The sequence below is a fragment of the Osmerus mordax genome (genome assembly GCF_038355195.1).
Source record: "Osmerus mordax isolate fOsmMor3 chromosome 3 unlocalized genomic scaffold, fOsmMor3.pri SUPER_3_unloc_6, whole genome shotgun sequence".
NCBI classification, from domain to species: domain Eukaryota; kingdom Metazoa; phylum Chordata; class Actinopteri; order Osmeriformes; family Osmeridae; genus Osmerus; species Osmerus mordax.
In genome coordinates, this window is record NW_027120328.1 from 1 (window position 1) to 20,816 (window position 20,816).

Here is a 20,816-nt window from a genome sequence, read left to right on the forward strand (position 1 = left end):
AGGCAACGGCGACATCCGTGGGCCACACATCATGCTCTGCCCACGCGCTTAGCATTTCATGACTTTTCATGCAAATCTGTCATATGTCCCTCGCCAGCTCAGTGCCATTTGAATACAGGAACTCTCACATTGTCATGCTACAGGGAACTCCCCTCAGCACCGAGCAGCTGCCAATATACCTCATGAATAATATTCATGAGGTTTATGGGAGGTGATGAATGGCAAGAACATCACGGCAACAACAGCAGGGATACCATAGCTAATGATGATGGGAATGATGGGAACGATGATGGACGGGACCACGGTTGTTCCGAGTCTCTGACTGGGCCTCGGCTGGACCTTGGAGGGGGGGGGGGGGGGGGGGGGGGGGGAAGCTGGAGGCAGATGGTCTGTGGTCCACAGGAACACTGACCTCCACAGTGTACTGAAAGCGGTTGTAGAACTCCACCTGGACTCCCCGGTTCTCAGCGATGGTGTCTAGGATCATCCTGAGGAGCAGCTCCCACATGCTGTGGAGAACTCTGGAACACAGACGGCTTGGTCAGACAGCGAAAGCCCCGGACCCTTTGCGCCCTCCTTCACGGGCCCCATCGCTATCCTTAGCAGAGAACAGACAGGAACACTCCCACACACTAATGTTGAACAGACCCATACACCAGACTACAAACAGCTATTTATTTATAGTTGTTGTATGCTCATGTGTGGCAAAATGAGTAGTTAATGATCGCTGCGATGGCTTAGGTGTCAGTAGGCATGCTATTATGGCACACTGATTATGCATAGTAAAGTGTGGAACAATAAAGGCAATTACCTTGTCAGATTCTCCTTCAGCAGGGACTCACTGAGGATGACCAGAGTGTCGTGCAAGTACTTCATGAGGGGGGACACAGCCTGCATGGATCAAACTCACATTACCAGTCTTGGACAGGGTACTACACCAATGTATGGACTACATAACAGATACTGCAAGGCAGTGTTGGGTCTTACGTCATCATTGTTGATGGAGTCAGGGGAGAGGCTGATGTGCTGAATGTACCTCCTCAACTCTGAAAGCATCTATACAACGCGCACACACACTAGTTGTCTTTAAGAATCTACGGAATGACATTTGCCAACAGTCTATTCTTATGCTGCCTTCACGTGCTAGTCGGAAGATCCCATTTCCCACTTGTTAAATCGAGATTAAAAGGACGTCAAAGTACTTGACATTCAAGTGCTTTTGTTTTCGGAGGAATATAAAAAATGGCGTACACAATTTCATATTGTGGAAATCCTTTTGAGTCCATTATGCACCTGCTGAAGGAGGAAATTGATGCAATAAATGGTTACAAGTTAAAACAAGTTAAAGGTCCCATGACATGCTGTTTTTGGATGCTTTTATATAGGCCTTAGTGGTCCCCTAATAGTGTATTTGAAGTCTCTTTCCCAAAATTCAGCCTTGGTGCAGAATTACAGCCACTACGAGCAGACCCACATTGAGCTTTCCTTAGGACGTGCCATTTCTGTGACTAACTTTAAATGCTATGAGGAGGAGAGAGGCGAGGCTAACTGCCATGCTTTGGTCATTTGCAAGCCATGTTGTCTCTCGAGGAAAATACATTATCGCATTCGTAGGTTGTAGTTCATTTTCTCATTGGTGGGCCAAATTCTCTGGGTGGGCAAAGCAGAGAAAGGGGAGGTAACATGTTGTCATAAGAGGAAAGGTTCCAGATCGGAGCTTTTGAGCTTTCGTTTTCTCAAAGGCGGAGAAGAATAACCAGGGCTTGGTTTACATCTATCAAAATGTCTAGCCACTGGGGGACCAAAGGCAGGCTATGAGAACTCATATTAATGTTAAATAACTTCCTAAAGTGAGATTTTCATGTCATGGGACCTTTAAGTGTACATAGATTACAGATTAAAGTACACAAACAGCTAACAATAGTTGCACTGTTAAAAATAGTCTAAAGAATTACATACATTACTGAATCTGTCCTCTTCTCCTCCATGTTGAAAGGTAATCCATCTCGGAAAATTCCCCACTGGTAATCCCGATTTTAGGGGGTATTACATGTGTAACCTCCCAGTCGGAAACTTGTATTTACCATAATTCCGACAGCATGTGAAGGCAGCATAAAACCATACTGACTCACTCCTCATTCAGCTGCCTGATAATAATCATCCTGGTTCCTGACAGCTTTATAAAAACAGAAAGACCAGTGGAACCTTGTCAGTGAGCAGGGTGATGAGGCGCTTGGCCTCTCTCTGCAGGTCTAGGTCTGCGTTGTACAGCTGCCCGTTGAGGGCCTTGTTGACCTGCTCCTTGCCTTCCGCTCCACAAGACTCCTCCATGGCCTGTTCCAACCCGGGCCAGTCCAGGTCCCGGGGCAGGCCCCCCAGGAACACACGCACGTGTTCGGTGTTGTTCAGTGCAATGCACAGCTAGCCAGGATAGCCAGGGAGCAGAACAGGAGGAAGAGACAGACACGGAAAAGTTGCACAGAAGGGTGAAGAAACAAAGGAGGAAGAGTGGCAGGGCTAAAAGAGGCAGGTGGAGGAGGGGATGAACAATTGGGAATGAGTATAGATACGAGCAGGAACTAGAGCAAACACATACTGGAACTCTACAAGCCCCCTGCTGTCTTGTGTTTTGCCGAGGTGAGAACACTCATTGACATTCACTTCTTACGTCATTGCATAACGCCGCCCCCCCCCCCCCCCCCCTCCCCCCTTCCTGTGTTCCCACAGGCGTTACCTGCACTGTTAGGCTCTTGTGGTCTTGGCCCAGCTGGCTGGTCTCAATCTTGTGCTTTATCATCTCAGAGTAACTCACGGCCTCACTGCAGAAATTCTGCGACACACAGAACCACACAAAATGTACGTGAGTGTGAAACCCTCAATTTTTCTCTTGATTTTCTGCTCGGGTGTCTTTGATTGTAGTTTGCCACCTGTAGAGCTTTTCAACTTGAGAATGAGTGCTGTGTGTGTGTCTGGTTGTGAATAGAAGAGTGGCAGCGTTGGTTGCGCCACTCACATCCGTCAGGCGGGTGACGAAGATGAAGGCTCCTGCAGAGTCTGGCCAGGCCAGCTGGGACCAGAAGTCCTGCACCTGGCTGAAACATGCTGTGACGTCCACCGCTGAGGAGCTATGTTTGGTCTGCTGCACTGGCTCCAGCTGTTCAGTCCACACAAACACACCCATCAATATATCATACACATGTAAATAAATAGATGCACACACAATTAAACAAGCTAAAGTACTTATAAATTAATGAAGGCTGTATGAATATCACTGATATTCTGGTAAGTTCAAAATCAATATGTAATGATGGAGGGAAATTGGTATTGTATGTTCAGTAAGAGTCATGCTATAAGAGGGTCCTTCTCTTACCTGGTCCATTTCCACTGCCTTACGAATCCTGTCACAGGATCTCTCATGGACTATCTGCAGCCACTTGTGTATAGAGGACTTGAACCAGTTGTGAAAGCCAGTCAAAGCTAGCATTTTAGCATCCCTGCGATGAGAATATGCATCATGTACCAAGTAAACCAAGTATGTACACAAGGATTCTGTGTGTGTGTGTGTGTGTGTCTGTTTTATAATGGGATTTTAGGGCAATGACCAGCCAATGATTATCTTGAGAACTGGGCACTGCAAAGTTGCAATTTTGCAGGTGTCCGTTTCAGAACCCAAAGACGTGTGGTGCCGTGTTTGACATTGTTTGGATAAGCGCTTCAAGATCCCGCCAGTTTCGCAATTGATCCCTTTCAGCCATGTTGAGCTAGCACTGTACATAGAATTTAGCTGCACTTTAGGCTACACAGCGTTTAGCTGAGCTCTACTAAGCGCTTGAACAACTGAAATTTGAAATGCTGTGTATTGCTCTGATGTGAAAATTAAAGTCCTATAACGTGCATCACTTTCTGTGACAAACTTATTAAAGACAAGTGGACTCTGAGAAATATTGTGAATGCCAATACGGCCAGGTGAGCATGTTTTTTTTTATGGACTAAATGCTGGCTAGCTAAGAGAAACACAACACTTAAAAGTGGATACTTTATTTCAGTATAGCTGGAAGGTTATAAACTACAATTGTGCTGTGTATACACGTCACTAGGGTTTAGCCTAAGACAGGGAATTGACTTATATTGCTTTAGGCATCATCAACAGAATACTTATTTGCTGAACAAACTTTCAATTGCCAATACACAAATCCGTTTTGGGGGTATACTGTCATTTAGAATCTAATTTTCATATCACTTTTACAACGCAGATGCGGCCAGGTGAGCAGTGCTGTGCAGGCATAACATTGAATCCAGCTTCTTTCAAAGGGTTTTCTTTATGGATGAAATGCTAACTAGCTAACAGAAAGAACACTATTTTAGTATAGATCAGTGAATTGTATTACATTAATTAATGCATTTACTGATGCAAAAACTCTGCCTGCACATTGCAAATGTGCAAAAACTCAATTATATTTACACCAAATCAATTAACCAACATTATAAAATCACCAGCTGCATCACAGGCATGGACACTGCATAATCTATAATGTGTGTGTGTGTATGTGAGACTGAATCAACTAAGTGGCATCACCGGCTGCATCACAGGCACTGCATGAGGTCGCAACGGGTATAGGACAAGAACACTATGCCTACCACTTTTGCCTCCTCAATCGGTTTCTTGAGGCATGGATATAGCAAGCTGCAAATGGGCATACAACAGAAACTATGTTCTTACGAATTTAGCTTCCTCGGTTGATTGTTGGTTTTGATTGTTTATGTCAGTGTGAAACAGAAAATACTATACTATTTTACAGCACTGCATAGCACAAAGGAAAATAATACAAATGTTAGAAAATCCCCTTAAGGCATAACTTCAACACTGTATGGTGAATTTGGCCTATAATTATGGTTGGCTCAACCATTGTGCATGTAATGTTTTATGAAATGAACTAAATATCTAGATTTGTGTAGGGGTAAAACAATTTAACAGAATAATATAATACATTTTGAACATGACATAAATTGTTAACATAGGAAACCCCAAACAATTGTAGGCTACATAATCATTTGGATGAATGTACCAAAGCATTAGCAATTTGTTTAAAAGAATGAGAAATTGCTTTTATGATGTGCATAAGTGACTAGATGATGTGGAGGCTGAATATGTATTTTTGAGAATTACAATTGTGAATCAGAAATACCGTCACACAAACACAGATTCCTGGAACTATTGACCGATAGTGAATAGTGCCTGTGTGGAAGTTGCTGACACACACACACACACACACACACACACACACACACACACACACACACACACACACACACACACACACACACACACACACACACACACACACACACACACACACACACAGATTCCTGGAATTATAGATGAGTAGTGCAGTGCCCGTGATGCAACTGGTGATGACTCTCACCAACATCTTAAATCGCCAACGGAATCACAGGCACTGTGCACCAGTTTAACTAATCACCTAGTTGAGAAGGGAGGTTTTTGTGAAGAGGACTCAATCTATTTATATCTCTTTTAATTTGGAAAATGCTTGTGGTATGAAATTGAAAGCCAGTGAATACCCATACTAGAATCTAGGCAGTGACTCACTTGAGAGGTAGAAACTCCCTGAAGCGCTTCAATGTTTTCAAAGACATGTAGAGCTCAAAGAGGGTCTCGCCCATGCTCTGAGTCAGTCTGGTGCTTTCTTGTTCCAGAGTTCCACACACCCTCTCCATGGCAACGCTCACGTCATCTGCTACCTGGGTGAGCACAAAGATGGACAGAGTTCAAGGGTCAGGTGTTGTCCCTCGTGACAAAATTCTCAGGCAGAGGCCATATGGTCAAACAGCTACAGTATCTCTCACAACTAGTAAAAACTTACTAGTTTTTCCAACTGCCTGTATGAGATGCTGAAGAAATCTACTTTCACAGCACTGGGGATTCCAAGGAGAAAAGAAGAAACGTAAACCAGAAATGAGACTGAACTGACACAAACCAGAAATGAGACTTAACAACAGACACAGCTAATCCAAGTGATTTGGATCTGCCTGCAGGCTGAATGTGTGTACCTGTAGAAGAGCTTGTTGTAGACGTTCTGTCCACTCTGGGCGTCAACACACACAGCATCCACCACCTGGACCAGTCTCCTTAGCTGCTCCTCCAGGGCCTTGAGCCGGCAACAAGAACAGCCAAAAGAGATGTCACCGCCTTCACAGGCTACTTCAGTACATGGTGTACTGTATATGATGACGAGTCATGACGAGGGACTTGGGTGCCGGACGACTGACAGGAGACAGTCCAGTGAAGGAGGCCTTGAAGTCTTCAAGCCACACATCTGCAGTTGAATGAACATTTACTGAGGACTACTCACCCCTTTCTCTGGTTTGTACTGTGAGATGATGTTCTCATACCACTCCGCAGTTCCTTTCTGATGGCATGGAAACAGGGTAAAAGGCAACGTGCGTAGTAAAATGCCATCACCAATTTAATAAATCAGTGGTGTTTGTTTTAATGTTTTACCTTGACAACTGTGGCAATTTCCAAATGCAATTCATTTCGTAAAGGACAAACAGTCTTGAATGCCTGCATGGTCTGCATGTGTCCTATCCCCCTGCCATGAAAGAAATAATGACAAATCTCAAACAGGAATGTGTAATTAACAGGAAGACATACGAGTGTGTGCGCGCGTCTGTGCGTGCATGTGTACTTTGTGAGATTTCTCTAGAGGAGTCAATCTCTGGGCAGAGTCTGAAATCTTATTGGAAAGAACCCCACAGGATATCAATTCTTCCAATCTGGTCTTTGCAGTGTGGCACCCCATGAGGATGTTCATACAGAAAGGGCACAGCAACTTGAGATTTAGAAACACAGCTGCTTTTATTGGCAAAATGACCGCCAATCACGCGCAAATGACTCTTTGACTGGGTTCTATAGCTCTCCTAAACACTAGAACTGACTGAGGTACTGATTGACATGGCTGTAGACTGTATGTCTATGCAGATCAGCGGCCCAAGTGGAGTGTTGAGCAGCATGCAGGAGAGAGGTGGCGGTAGTGAGTTTACCTCAGCATGAGTTCACAGCGTGTGATGGCGGATGGACTGGAATAGGGAAACACCTGACGCATGCTCTTCATCAGGCCCAGGCAATGCTCTATGTGGAGCCGGAAGCTGTCAGACAGCTGCCTCTCCTGAACACAATGCAGGCAACACATGACTCAGTCTCGCATGACCAAAACAAACTATAAAAAAAATCTATATTCCATATCTAGTTAGGGGTTTGAGACTGAATTCATGTGTTTTAATACATCCACTACTCCATGGAGATAATTACCATTTTTAAATGCGCTCAACCTGTAACAATGTAGAACACCTCATGGAATGAGACAGAGCCAAAAGGGGGACTGAGGGAGGACCTACCAGGTCTCCTCTGACCTCGGGGGGATCCCACTCTGCATCGATGGTTCTGAGGAGACGCAGCAGCAGGGTGTAGCAGACCCTCTGGGACCGGTGGTGGCTGCTGTAGCACTGCCAGCGGCTGCAGACGAGGGCAACATCAAACCAGGACCGTTACCTCTCGCCTCGTGTCAAGATCTTGTCATTACACGGTGCAAGGTATATGTTGAACTACACTTGAAACCGGTTGACTCACTATGTGAAACAATATGTAATAAGTCATATATGATTCATAATGAATGCTGGCTTGTTGGCAAGAAATGTTAGGTTTACTTAAAAAAGAGCTTCAACTAAAAACAGTGTTTACAGTATAAATAGCACCACAATATTTGAAGTACAGAATACAGCATGATCTATGAACTGACATGATGGCCTGTTGCAGGGGTGAGAGGTCAGTTTGAACTGCATGATGGGAGAGCACAGTCCATGCTGGTGGAGTCACTTGCCCGTTCCAATTGTAAGGCTCTTTCTGAAAATGAAAACAATATTACCTACCTACAGTATTATTGAATGACAATATACTGTGTATCCTATTCAATAAAATATAAATCAAATAGTTAAAAGTCATGTTTCACCTGAATGTGAGCATGTTCATACTCCAGTATCTGACTCAGCATTTTCTTGTGAATTAAAATATTAGAATCCCTCTTACTCAGTGTTGTGTCTCTCTGAGGAACATAAAAAAGGAGCTCCTTTAATAGTCTGTACTAGACCTTCAATTATTAGAGAGGTGTTGGAGTATGGCGAGTTTGGTGAATGTGGGGAGACATTCAAACCTGAGTTGTGAAGAGCTTCAGGATCAGGTAACATTCCCCCTGGACCTTGGAGGCACTAGATCTAGGCTCAAGTTTAAACCATTTATCATACCCCACAACAGGGATCTCCTGCATGGACAACAGGATAAGAAAATGACGTCAAAAGCCCCTGGAACCAACAAGGAAAGGTCAGGCCCAAAGTTATTGTATATTTAGATGACTCACATTTAGAGGAACGTTGATGCACCCCAAGAAGTCATCAGCATTTTCCTCGGACCCAGACGCTGCTGTTCCATTGGACCGAACAGATTTAGCAATCTGCTTGAAGTACCTGGTGAGATAATCAACGACAAACCACAGAAATACACGTCCAAGTGATCAGCACATCCTCTGTGTCTTGGTAATAAAGAACCTTTAACTTCCCTGTAATGCAACCACAGAGGGTCAGAACCTTCAAAGTGTATATGTGTATGTCTGTACTAAGTTTTGAATATTTTACCTGCCCATTCCTCGGAATCCACTGACTTCATTCAGTTTTTTGCAGGCTTCAGCCACCGAGACATCATCATCGTGATCCCTGTGGAAATTAAAGATCAAAGTTTATCAGAGATAGTCCTATGCCCAGCATTAGATCAGATCCGATCCAAGAGAGTGCCGTCAAAATATTCTAATATTAGTCTTCCTGTAGACCAGACTTCTGAGTGAACATACCATATGTCTAGATGCAGTAGATCGCTATGGACATCATCGATGTCGCTGTGAAGGACGAATGTAAAAAAACACAGAAAACACTCATGTCATCATGGTCATTCACAGTATTGGTGATAGAAAGCCTGTGAACAGTCACACTGAGTTGTGAATCACAGAACATCCTAAATGGGCAGATCATCAACTGTGGAGTTTTTCCTACAAGCACACCAAACCTCTCACAGACTGACGAGACGGAAGCAGTGCTTACAAGGCAAAGTGCTCATTCCAAACGGGGTTGAGGGTTTCAGGCTTGACCTCAGTGACCTGGATGCAGCGTGCAGCCAGTACTTCCTTCACACTGGAACGCTTCTCCAGTTTGTCCTTCCTCTTCCTGAAGCTAAACTTCCTCTCCTTTTTCTCCTCTGTCTCTCGTGGGCTCTGACCCAGCAGGATTCCCAGCATGCAATAGGGGTCGCTGTACCCTGCCCAGCCCCCCGGTGAACACACAAGAAAGGTTAATGTGCACTCCGAACCAGTGCTATTAGATAATGAGGTTCCACTCAATTGGGGTTCAGAAAGAGAAAGCAATCATCCAACAGTGTCTTTTAGACAATGCTCTGGGCAGTGGGATAACTTGAAAGCTTTATGAAAAGATGACAAGTCTAGAGCTTCAGTCAGTCCCTTTGAAGAACTTGAGTACACCAAGTCATGCAAGCCTTACTCCCTCCAAGAACAGACCAGGTTAATCTATCCTGTACTGCCACTCATTAATATGACCAAAGGCTTTCTAAATTCCTTACGTAAAGCATTTTTTTCGTGTTCACATTTACAGATTAATTTACAGAAAACATTCCTCTGATGAAAATGGGCAAAAGAATGAACCTCTTACCATTTGCATCTTTTGCCATTAGATTTTTTCCTTTCATGACAGAAACCCTCAGGGAGAAACTGGCTCTCTGTAAAATAAAGTGTACGCCCATGTAGTCAGACACCCATTAGTCAATAAACATTTATACCAAACCAGTAAGTGTGGAACGCACACTGAACCCTAGATTACGCTTCTTTTTATTGCACTTTCACTGTGGTATAGAAAGCAGGCATACATGCTGCAGGAGTCTGCCAAGGAAGTGTAATCGATGGCTGTTTTCTTTGTCAGATGCTTCATGCCTGGCATTGTGTACCAGAAAGGTGGAAAGAGACTGCTGTGCATGTGAAAGCTGAGATCCTTTTTTAAAAGGAGCGTTTAAATGGCACAATATCTTTCAGTCTTTTAAGAAGCCTTGCAGAAAGACCCCAGCATCTCTTTCAGACACTTGAAAGGTTTCTCATAGTTGGATGGACGAAAGGGACTCCTGCCTGTTCAGGTACTAGCTGTTAAATCTTTCCATTAGATCTCACCAGGCCCTTATTTATTGAACGTTCCTTGTAGGGGGAAGAGGAAAATGTCTAAACACAATGACTAGCGGCCACATCGTTTTGACACAGCACCCTTATAGCGGTCGAGGATAGTTGCTTGGGTGTGAGAAAATATGTAAGCAACAAGAATCGAGCAAAGGACATGGAGAAAAAGTAACAAAGCATCTCACCTTGGATTCTTGGACTCTCTGCAGAGTAATGTCATGCTCCTCCTGACCCAGATCAAACACCTGACAGAGAGGGGCGGAGAAGGAAAGGTCACACTGTGCCACAGAGGCTCATGCGTCTGTGAGCATATTAGCGATAGACACGCAGGGCAGGTCATGGAGTTTGTACAGCTCATAGTGAGAATGTCTATACTGTTTGGCTCTGCCACTAACTAGCCCTGAAATAAAGCAGAACAAGATGGCTGTACAGATCCCATCTCATCCCCCTCATAGAACTTTAAAGAGAGTCATGTCAGCTACCACACTGTTGAGAGCCACAAGCCGGGCACAACAAGATGTGCCAGCGTTAGAGTGACAGTGTCTGACTTGTTATATCACAGCTAAACATCGATACTTGGTAGGCACGGACTTTGATGTTTAATCAGATCTGAGGCAAGCACATCTGCACTAATGTTTAATCAGATCTGAGGCAAGCACATCTGCACTAACTTATAGAGACATCCTATTACAAAAACTAGTGGTCAGCCTTAAATTGGGAATTTTCCCGGTTTATGATTGAAATTTATGATACATTTGACTATGATAATTTGGAACACTCAGTTTATAATGCCTCGTCATTTTAAACCCTTGTTTTGTCTCTGTTTCAGACATGATGACAATCCCTGATGTGCATGGTTACCTTTAGCAAGTAGCTGAAGATCTCTCCTTCTCCGGCGACATATTCCGGTGAAGGCACTCCGACCCTGTTCACCACTGTGTACACCGCCTCCTCATACAAGAGGTCCAGCTGAGGAAAACCATACCCAAACACATGATTAGATACAGCCTCATGCAATTTTATCAGCAGCACCATCATTAAATCCAGGTCATTGGAGAAAAAAAACTATTGTATCTTTGTCGTCAATGGTAATGGGACTATGATCTGTTTCATAAACATTAAAAAAATCTGTATTCGCTTTCATTTTATGGTGCTCTACCAGTAATTTGAGCATAGCCAGGTCAGAACCCCAACCCACTCACCTCCCTCCTGGTGGCTCTGTCTGGTACAAAGGCCTGCTCAATGTGTTCGGGGGGTGGGGCTGCAGTGCTGCTCCCTCCCTGGCACTGTGGGGACAGAACTCAGGGCTCACAAACTTCAGAAGCAAAAATCTAAAATCACCATGACAGCCTGAATACGGTCACGGCGTTAGGGGAAGTCACAGTCAGACATAAGACATTGTGTCTTTCAGTCCCGGTACACACAGCATAACTCAAAAGACAATAGGTATCACATAGATGTATGTTTTGGCCTGTTCTTCACCACTTTAATACCACAAGCCTATAGGAATCAAGTGCTCTCAGCTAAACCTCTTAATAGGGCCCACTGAGTGTGAGTCCGCGTCGTCTGGCGTGGGCAGTGAGGAGGCTGGAGATAGCCACAGAGAGCAGCTTGTGACAGCTGAACTTCCAGCCTTTTGAGCATTCTACTCAACCTTGTCCTTCTGTCCACACACGTCATACTTGGCCTTCTGGCATGGGGGGGGGGATAATGTCTATCCATTATCATATTTCCACAGGAGAAGGAGAAGAACGTGAGAAGAGCCAGGAGAGGGTTTACCTCAGCATTGTGAGCATGCAGAATGTTCTCCTGCTTCTGGAGTATGTTGTTCATGCGCTCAAAGAACTCCTCCTTCCCTTCTGGAACCCTTGTAAACAAAAAGGAAAGAGACAAAAACATACTCTTGAGAGAAACATCATTGTGTTTCAGCTCTGATATATGGATTAGGTTCTGTCCATGTGCTTAGAACCTAGGCAAACATAACATGCTTTTTACAGACAAGTTCAAAAGGAGCATAGCCAATACACTCAGCACATGTATATCTTTTTGTAAAATGGACAGGGCTGTCAATCACAACCGGTGACAGATAATCATTCAATCACAACTACTCTATTGAGAGGGATATTTGAGAGGGAGTGAGTGGTAGTCGGTACTTCTATAGAACAGATGAACACTAGGTCAGCTGTCACATTACCTTTTTATCTGCAGAGGCCAAGGGAATAGTCTGCCAATAAAGTCTCTTTGTCTGTTTGCTTTGTTCTGACCTGTGTAAACAGCAGATAAACGCAGCAACCTGTGTTTTTGTCACGTATCAAAAAGAACCATCATACTGAACTGTCTCACACCACTGCCTATCCTCTCTGGAGCTTTATTGTTCTGCAGTAATAATAATCTACACGATGGCTTCAAGTGGCCTCACACTATACTACGACCATGTTAATCTATTACCGCGATGAATAGAGATCCTAGGGAGATACAAAATACGTTTTTATTTTCTCTCTCTGTGCGGGTGAATCCTTGGACTTGTGCCACTTGCTAATTTCATAGCCCTAGTCACCATGGTGATAAAGTCACATTGAACGAGGGAGTCGTTGGAACAGCAAAACACCTTGGGAGACCGCCTCACCCACCCGTCCCCACCCATCCCCCCTCCTGCACAGAAAACTGTTCTGGCATGAGCAGAAGCAAAGGAAACATTGCCTGCCACCTCTGTCCCCTACCTAGCTTCCTCAAATCCCTTTTCCACCAACGCATTATGGATGCTGGTTCGGAGCCAGAGCTTAATCTCAAACCAGTTCTTCTCTTTAGACAGCCTAAGAACCGGCTCCGAACCAGGGAAAGTGGTTCTTAAGTAGCAACAACACATAGGTGGGCTAAAGTAGGAACCAAGTAAGAACCGCTTGCGTCAGGGGCGAGGGCGGGGTTACCGTGACAAACAGAATCCTTTGACCGCCATTGCTGTAAATTTTTACAATTCATATTTACATTTAGTCATTTAGCAGACACTCTTATCCAGAGCCACTTACAGTAAGTACAGGGACATTCTCCCCGAGGCAAGTAGGGTGGGGTGCCTTGCCCAAGGACACAACGTCATTTTTGCACGGCCGGGGATCGAACCAACATAGCCCGACTCCCTAACTGCTCAGCCATCTGACTCCATATTTCAGATAAACGGTACGTGTAAATCAGCATCTGAATTCAAACGTGATGAGAAAATGGCAGTGTAGTTGCTGAAAATGTGCTTATTTTATTGATGAAACGGCTAATTTCTAAAGTTGCTCTGACTTTTTGATAACCTACCGCAGCTAGCATCGGTGCAGACGCTCGTTGCTGCATTTTATCATAATCTTATAAATGACACACATTTTAAGTTTGGTTTGAACGTTAGCCTATATTTAACACAAAAGTAATACACAAGCACTATAGAGCAAAAGTTTATAAAATGTTGCGCTGATAATGCCAGTGTTGTCTGCTAGTCCAGGGTATTGCACAATAGCCAAGAAAACACGCATCTCAACCTCGCGTTCTTCGGATTGCTAAACACTAACAGCCTTTAGACGAGCTCTGCTTTGTGTTTGGCGCTGCCAGGGTTGCCAGGTCTGTGCGACAAAACCAGCCCAATGGCCAATCAAAACCAGCCCAAAGGCCAATAAAACCAGCCCAATATCAGAACTCAAAATATGCCCCTGCCAAACCATAGACACTGATTTTAAAGTCCAACAGCATTGCCAAATGTATTGTAATATCTACAAAGAAACACCAAATGTTTAGTATGCCAGAATTAACCCTTGTGTTATCTTCGGGTCATTGTGACCCATCAGTCATTGTGACCCACCATCGTATAGCGACAACTTTACCGCATACAAAAACAAAGTGAAGCATTTTCTTTTAACCGTTGGGCTGTCTCAGACCCCCCACATTGCGAAGGTTAAAAGAAAAATATTTTTATTTGTTTTTGTATTGGGTAAAATTTGGTAAACACAACGATGGTTCGTTATGAACCTTTGGGTCATGTGACCCGAAGGCAGCACAAGGGTTAAAAGCAGTTTTCAGGAGGTTTTCTCAGGAGACAGAGCATTAGGCACGTGTGCACACGCACAGTGCGTGTGTTTATGAGGGTCCCATGTCAATGTGTGTACTTGCTGATCTGGAGTCAGTTGGGTAGGATTTGGGTATAAATAATTTCATTTAAAATATGGATTTTTATTTAAAGATATTCATGTAATTTGCATGCAAAATAGGTCTACCCAAACCAGCAGACAAAAAATTCAACCCGCGGCAACACTTCAAAAGTAACCCAATTCCACGGGAAAACCTCGGACCTGGCAACACTGGGCGCTGCTGCGCTAGCGTTGCTGGGAAAGATGAGGAAAAGATGACGTATACAGTGACGTAATGATGTGGCTCTGTGGTGGCTCCCTAGTCCGTGGAAAAGCAAACCAGTTCTTAGAAGGCTCGCAAATTGAACCAGCGCCGAACCGGCTCTAGCACCAGCTCCGAACTAGCTCCCGGTTCACTTTGGTGGAAAGTTTTCTTTACTTCTCTTTTCCAGCTCAGTCCCTGTCTCCTGGCCTGTCTCCATCCCCATCTGTCTCATTATGCTGATGGGCTGTCCCCATGGTCCAGTCATGCTTCGTTATTGCCTCCATCACATCCCAGCAGGCATGTGGCAGCCAACACACTGCTCACTGATCTCCCTATTGCCCATCTTCAGGGGTCAGGAGTAGATGGTACACCCTCAACATATTGATGGAGACAATGGTAATCATGCTGGCAAGTCTTCATCACAAGAATGCCATGACGCCTGACTGGTGACCATGTACTGTACACTGTGAAAAATAAATTGCCTTTATACATGTAATATCAAATCTTTTGGAAAATCTAATCAGACGGAAAAAGGAAAATGACTCATGTGAAGTAAATGTAGATTTGGCAGTCTAGGGACCCAGTCTGACATTACAAAGGAAGTTTACATGTTGACAGCAAGAAAGGCACAAGCTTTTACTTTGTTAATCCTGAGCAGACAGGATGTGTGGGGGAGTGCAGATAATAATTCATTCAGGTGTTGTAGATGTAAAATAAGCCTTCCGAAAATGCAGTTTTTTGGTCAATTTTTACCTACTTGAAGGTTTGAGAAATGAACATTGATTCCACATTCTCTCTATTACTCTCCCTCTCTCACATACACACAAAACCTAGACAACAGTCCCATTTGATGTTGCTAGGAAACAGGTTCTTCCCATACAGCCTTTTATTATTATTCCAATCTATTTTGATTATTCATTCAATGCCTTCACTTGCGGTTTCTGTCTAGAGACTAAATTAGGAGAGAATTGCACAAATAAAAACATACATTTCAAGTTCCTTGGACAATATTAGTTTTGCATTTCATAAGAAAATTGTTTATAATTGGCCAGGTCACATGGAACTTTCCTTTTGGGTATATAGGGCCATAAAATGACTGACAAATCTATTTATAGTAGCTATGCTCGAACAATTGAGTGAGTTTGGTTATCTTAGTTTTTCCTGTGCAGCAGGATTTGAACAGAATAAGACATTCTAATTACATACATTTCAATTAAAATATATGAACATTTGCAATTCGATTAGGTCGGTAAAGCAGTTATTGCTTAACATTTACAATTTATTGTACAGTGCATCTGGAAAGTATTCACAACGCTTAACTTAAAAAAAAAAAAATCTAAATTCAACACACAATAGCCCATAATGACAAAGTGAAAAGTTAGCTTCATATTCTTAATAGATTTGCAAAAATTAAGTACGGAGATATAAGTATTTAAAGACTTTGCTCAATACTTTGTTGAAGCAACTTTAGCAGCAATTACAGCCTCAAGTATTTTAGAGTATGACACCTATTGTTGGGCAGTTTCTCCCATTCTGCTTGGCAGGACCTCAAGCTCCAACAGGTTGGATGGGGAGCGTCGGTGCACAGCCACTTTCAGATCTCTCTAGAGATGTTCAATCGGGTTCAAGTCTGGGCCACTCAAGTACATTCAGTCGTCTCGAAGCCACTCCTTTGTCATCTTAGCTGTGTGCTTAGGGTCGTTGTCCTGTTGGAAGATTAACCTTTGCCCCAGTCTAGAGGTCTAGAGCGCTCTAGAGCAGCGCTTCATCAAGGATGTCTCTGTATATTGCTGCATTCATCTTTCCCTCGATCCTGACTAGTCTCCCATAGATTTGCAAATATTTCCAAAAACCTTTTTTCACATTATCATTATGGGGTATTGTGTGTAGAACTTTGAGGGGAAAAAATTGAATCCATTTTGGAATACGGCTGTAAAATCACGTGGAAAAAATTAAGCGCTGTGAATACTTTCCGGATGCACCGTACCTGACATCTGTGGCTCTTATATTTGCCAGTTTTTCCTCAGATCCTCAGAGCACTTGTTATCCGTTAATAATTTTTAGGATGCTGAATACATTCTTCACAGTCATCTTTGTCACTTGGACTGATACTAAGCAAGAACCGTTTCTTTCTGTAAATCCTTAATGACACATTTATTAAGTCAAGTACAGATTAATATTGATATTATTGCTTTAAAAAATCTTGTTTCTCTTATGATAACTTGCAATGCGAAGATTGTGTATATTAAAGTATATTTGAACATCTTATTAAAGTATGGATGACCTCATTTTAATTGATGTTGTTAGAGCATTTCAGTTGATTAAATGTCAGTTGATTTTATATTCAATTCACTATAATCATCATCTCGTCAACATTTGACAACATGTTTTTCAGAATTCTAATTATTTTAATAGTACACAATTCAAAAATGTGTAAATAATTAAGACCTTTGTCCAAGCATAAGGATAGCACTTTAAAAAGAGCAAGCCATTAGAGAATACAAACAGCCTATGGGGAAATTTCTGTCTATTGCATAATAATCTCCTGTCCACTGCTAATCTTTACATGGATCACTGGCTAATAGGTGTGCTGCGTCTATGCACAGACATAATACAATTTCACTGAGAAACCGTATGATTATGCATGTCCTGGCTCGGAATATTGCTGTTTACAACAATCTTTTCTTGACGTGACTGACGTCAGAGCTCTCACAAGACTTTAATCAGGGTTCTCTGCATCTTGGGTCAGCTATAGAGGGAGGGGCCCAGTCTTATTTCCATGCTGCTAATGAGAGGGGCCACAGGATCAGGGCCACTGTGTATGTGTCTACGGTTAACAAAGAAGAAAAACAGTCTCTCCGTTCTCTAATGATGAGAGCTCAGTCACCACTCATGGTCTTGGGGCTGCGCTCTGGGCTCAGTGGGGATGCATATCCATGGGGGCTGACAGAGGAAGACACGTCTGTCCTCCTGGACCTCCAGGAAGTGTGAGTGTGCGTTCATTAGAGCCATCACTGCGACACAGGACCAACTGTAATCAGTCTCATTGCACTCTATCATGTATGGGAGGCATCCTATTTCCAGGGATAGACTAAGTCTCTTACATCGAAAAGATCCTGATCGACTTTCTTTTTATATTCTATTTAGAATGTATTTGATTTAATGTGCTATATAACTCTTGTGCTGCCTTCGGGTCACATGACCCAAAGGTTCATAACGAACCATCGTTGTGTTTACCCAATTTTACCCAATATAAAAACAAATAAAAATAATTTTCTTTTAACCTTCGCAATGTGGGGGGTCTGAGACAGCCCAACGGTTAAAAGAAAATGCTTTACTTTGTTTTTGTATGCGGTAAAGTTGTCGCAATACGACGGTGGGTCAGAATGACCCGAAGATAACACAAGGGATAAACAATTGCTGATCCCAGTTCGAAGCCTATATACGGTGTTAAGACAATAATAACCAATGTTCTGGATTCATCGTCACATATGTTTTTCCCCTCTCAAATAAAGTGGGTACAGTCGTTAAAAATAAAACTGATTATACTTTCTGAGCAGATGTAACAAACTGACGTGTTTAGGTTGCTATAGAAACCTCAATGTTTGCATGGCCATTACTTTTGGATTTGACATCATATGAAGATAAATAAAAAGGAAGATGCACTGAAGTAGGCCTGGAGAAACAATTGATTTACTTGGGCCTTTGAATCAGGCACAGTCATCTTCCTGAGTATTTATAGGACTGAACATTTTCATGACTCATTGCATTCATCAATAATAAAAGAGAGAGGTATAATTTGCTTTGGTTTATGAGGAACATGTTTGGATCTATATAGCGCATGATAGAAACTCAACTCAAACAGGAAACGTAAGTTACAAGGTGCCAGGTCGATAAATTTGTTAGCCGATTGGTATGTTACCCAATCACCAAGTGTCTGACTGTGTATGTGGCTCTAAGAATTTAAGATGGCTGATCTGTCCTTGGGGAAGAATTTGTGCAAGGCATTCTCAAAACAGGTCCAATCTCTGAAGCAAAGGATGCCATCCCCATTAAAACACATTCAGAACAAAGTTTATGGTTCCTAGTACCAGCTGATTAGGACTGAGAAAAACAAGACATGAATTATTACACGGCTAGGCAGCCAATTTAAAAAGACTGTCATTGTCCCTTTTAGCTCCGCCGACAGCAAAAACAGGTGCCCATTAATGAGCCTAATACTAGGACTCATGGTAGAGATGAAGAAAGATAATCCACAGTTCCTACACATGATGTATTGTGTGGTATACACCTGACAAAGTTGAGTGTCAGGTGGGAGGAGCATGAGTTTCTTTCGGGCTCTGTGAGACTTACCCACGGGGTTGAGGGTCAGGGCGGTGAGACGGGGGACTGCTGACAGAGGTTGCAGGTTCCCTCCGTCCCCTCAGGGACTGGCTCCTCTGCGCCTGCCTCATCACACTGCTCTTTAGGTCCAGCAGTGTCGTCATTCTGATTTCCTCTCTGCAGAAAAAAAGCACTCATGATCAGGAGACACCTGGCAACAAGGTCCTTGGACATGTGTTATATGGAAGACCACATCCTATATTAACTCATGTCTTCTACAGACATATAGGTATTTATCAATGTGTTTCTCATCCCCTGGCTTGATCTTAAGGGATATCTGCTTCAGGATATTTCTCTGCAAATGCACCAGGCTAATCAGTGAAATTAATAACCCCTCTGTTTCTTAATTCAATTACACCCAGAAGTAGTGCTATTTCTGGCTGGGGTTGACTGATATTGTATATTGGACCATTTATCTTCAACTTGCAAGGTAACCAGTATTTTGAGAGGCTCCATGGAAGAAAAAAAAAAGATTTTCATAAGGAGCATTCAGAAGTGCCCTTCTCTCTCTCCATACACTCACACAATGTACCAAACAATTACAAGCATCTAACTCATTTCTTGACCTTGCGCTTCACATCCAATTGAGTTTAACTGTGATATAAGAGACTCAAGAAAGAACTCTGTCAGTTCAACCTCAGTGAGTAATTTCTGAACATCCCCCAGCTTGAATTCCTGACACGAGTAGAGGCTGTCACAAGACAGAAGCAGAGAAAAGCTCAAATAAATAAATAAATATGCACAAAACACAACAAAAGGGACAAGAGAATGGATTTGATGGAGAAGTTGTTTTAGAAGACTGACAGACAAGTCTTTTCATCCATTGACAGCGTGTCTGTCTTTTGTCACATCTCTCTTTGAGGATGGGAAGAGGAACGGTACACTGGCTTTGACACAGCAGATGCCGTTCAGCTACAAATAAAAGAAAAGCATACAAAATCTGCATACTGGGAATCCGACATTGAGCTTGTAGTGTTAATTGGAGCACAACTTTCCATGCAAGAATATGACCTTTTCTGAGGTAGAAGTTAGTGTAGAATGTGCGTGAATCCAATGAACGTAATTAGCATAATCTTCCCACATGATTAGAGGATCTGTTTCCGTCTCACGGCATCACACACATTCAACTTACCGACGGCACATCTAGTAGTGTAAAGAAAAGTCTCAGTTTTGGGTCTGATCATGCATTTATGTTTGCTGCATACAGGTATATCCTTATGCTACTGTGAGGAAGGTTACTTTGAGTCATGACTATGACTGAGTCCCTGTTTGGGAATTCTATCGAACTGCTACTGTACCCGTGTATTTTGCAACTTTGACTGGGGACAGTTAACAGGGATTACAAAGCATCCGTTTCCCAGGTGAGCTCATTTCAATTAAAAATGACTCACTCCCAACTGGTCGTCACTGTCTCAGTCATCAACCCCTGGTGACAAAAGCAGACGTGCCACTGTACACAGGGGCACTGGCTGCCAAGGAAACACTGTCATAGCCAAGTGAATGCCTCTCTCTCTGTCGTCTCCATGGGTGCCTGAGCTTCTCCATGGAGGCCCATGCCTCTCTCCTGTGAAAGCCAGAGCCAGGCAGCCAAAGGCTCCTTACTGTAGGGATGAGGGGGTCTCTATGGTAACAGTGCAGGAAGAGTGGTAGTGAATCCAGGTACATTCTCCCAAGAACACTCTTGCTGTTATTATAGCAATCTTTTCCCCCCTTCACATTGACTCACAACAACAGTTTAGTATACAGCCCCAGTTGCTCAACTCAATATAT

General features: G+C 43.2%; 1 protein-coding gene across 1 annotated transcript; it reads right to left on the reverse strand.

Annotated features, from left to right (window-relative positions):
• Window positions 1–412: 412 nt before the first annotated feature.
• Window positions 413–19,150, reverse strand: LOC136938371 (BAI1-associated protein 3-like; the record flags this gene model as incomplete). Its single annotated transcript, XM_067231663.1, has 27 exons — window positions 19,017–19,150; window positions 12,078–12,165; window positions 11,501–11,584; window positions 11,160–11,267; window positions 10,484–10,543; window positions 9,787–9,853; window positions 9,166–9,379; window positions 8,919–8,963; window positions 8,707–8,784; window positions 8,433–8,538; window positions 8,229–8,336; window positions 8,028–8,120; window positions 7,818–7,921; window positions 7,417–7,534; window positions 7,063–7,187; window positions 6,521–6,611; window positions 6,372–6,428; window positions 6,070–6,167; window positions 5,883–5,934; window positions 5,609–5,760; window positions 3,371–3,494; window positions 3,014–3,154; window positions 2,735–2,830; window positions 2,206–2,421; window positions 988–1,056; window positions 812–891; window positions 413–521 (listed from the first exon to the last, which is right to left on the reverse strand). Coding segments are annotated over exons 1-27 (2,817 nt in total), but the record flags the coding sequence as incomplete, so codon positions are not given.
• Between the last annotated feature and the right edge of the window lie 1,666 nt (window positions 19,151–20,816).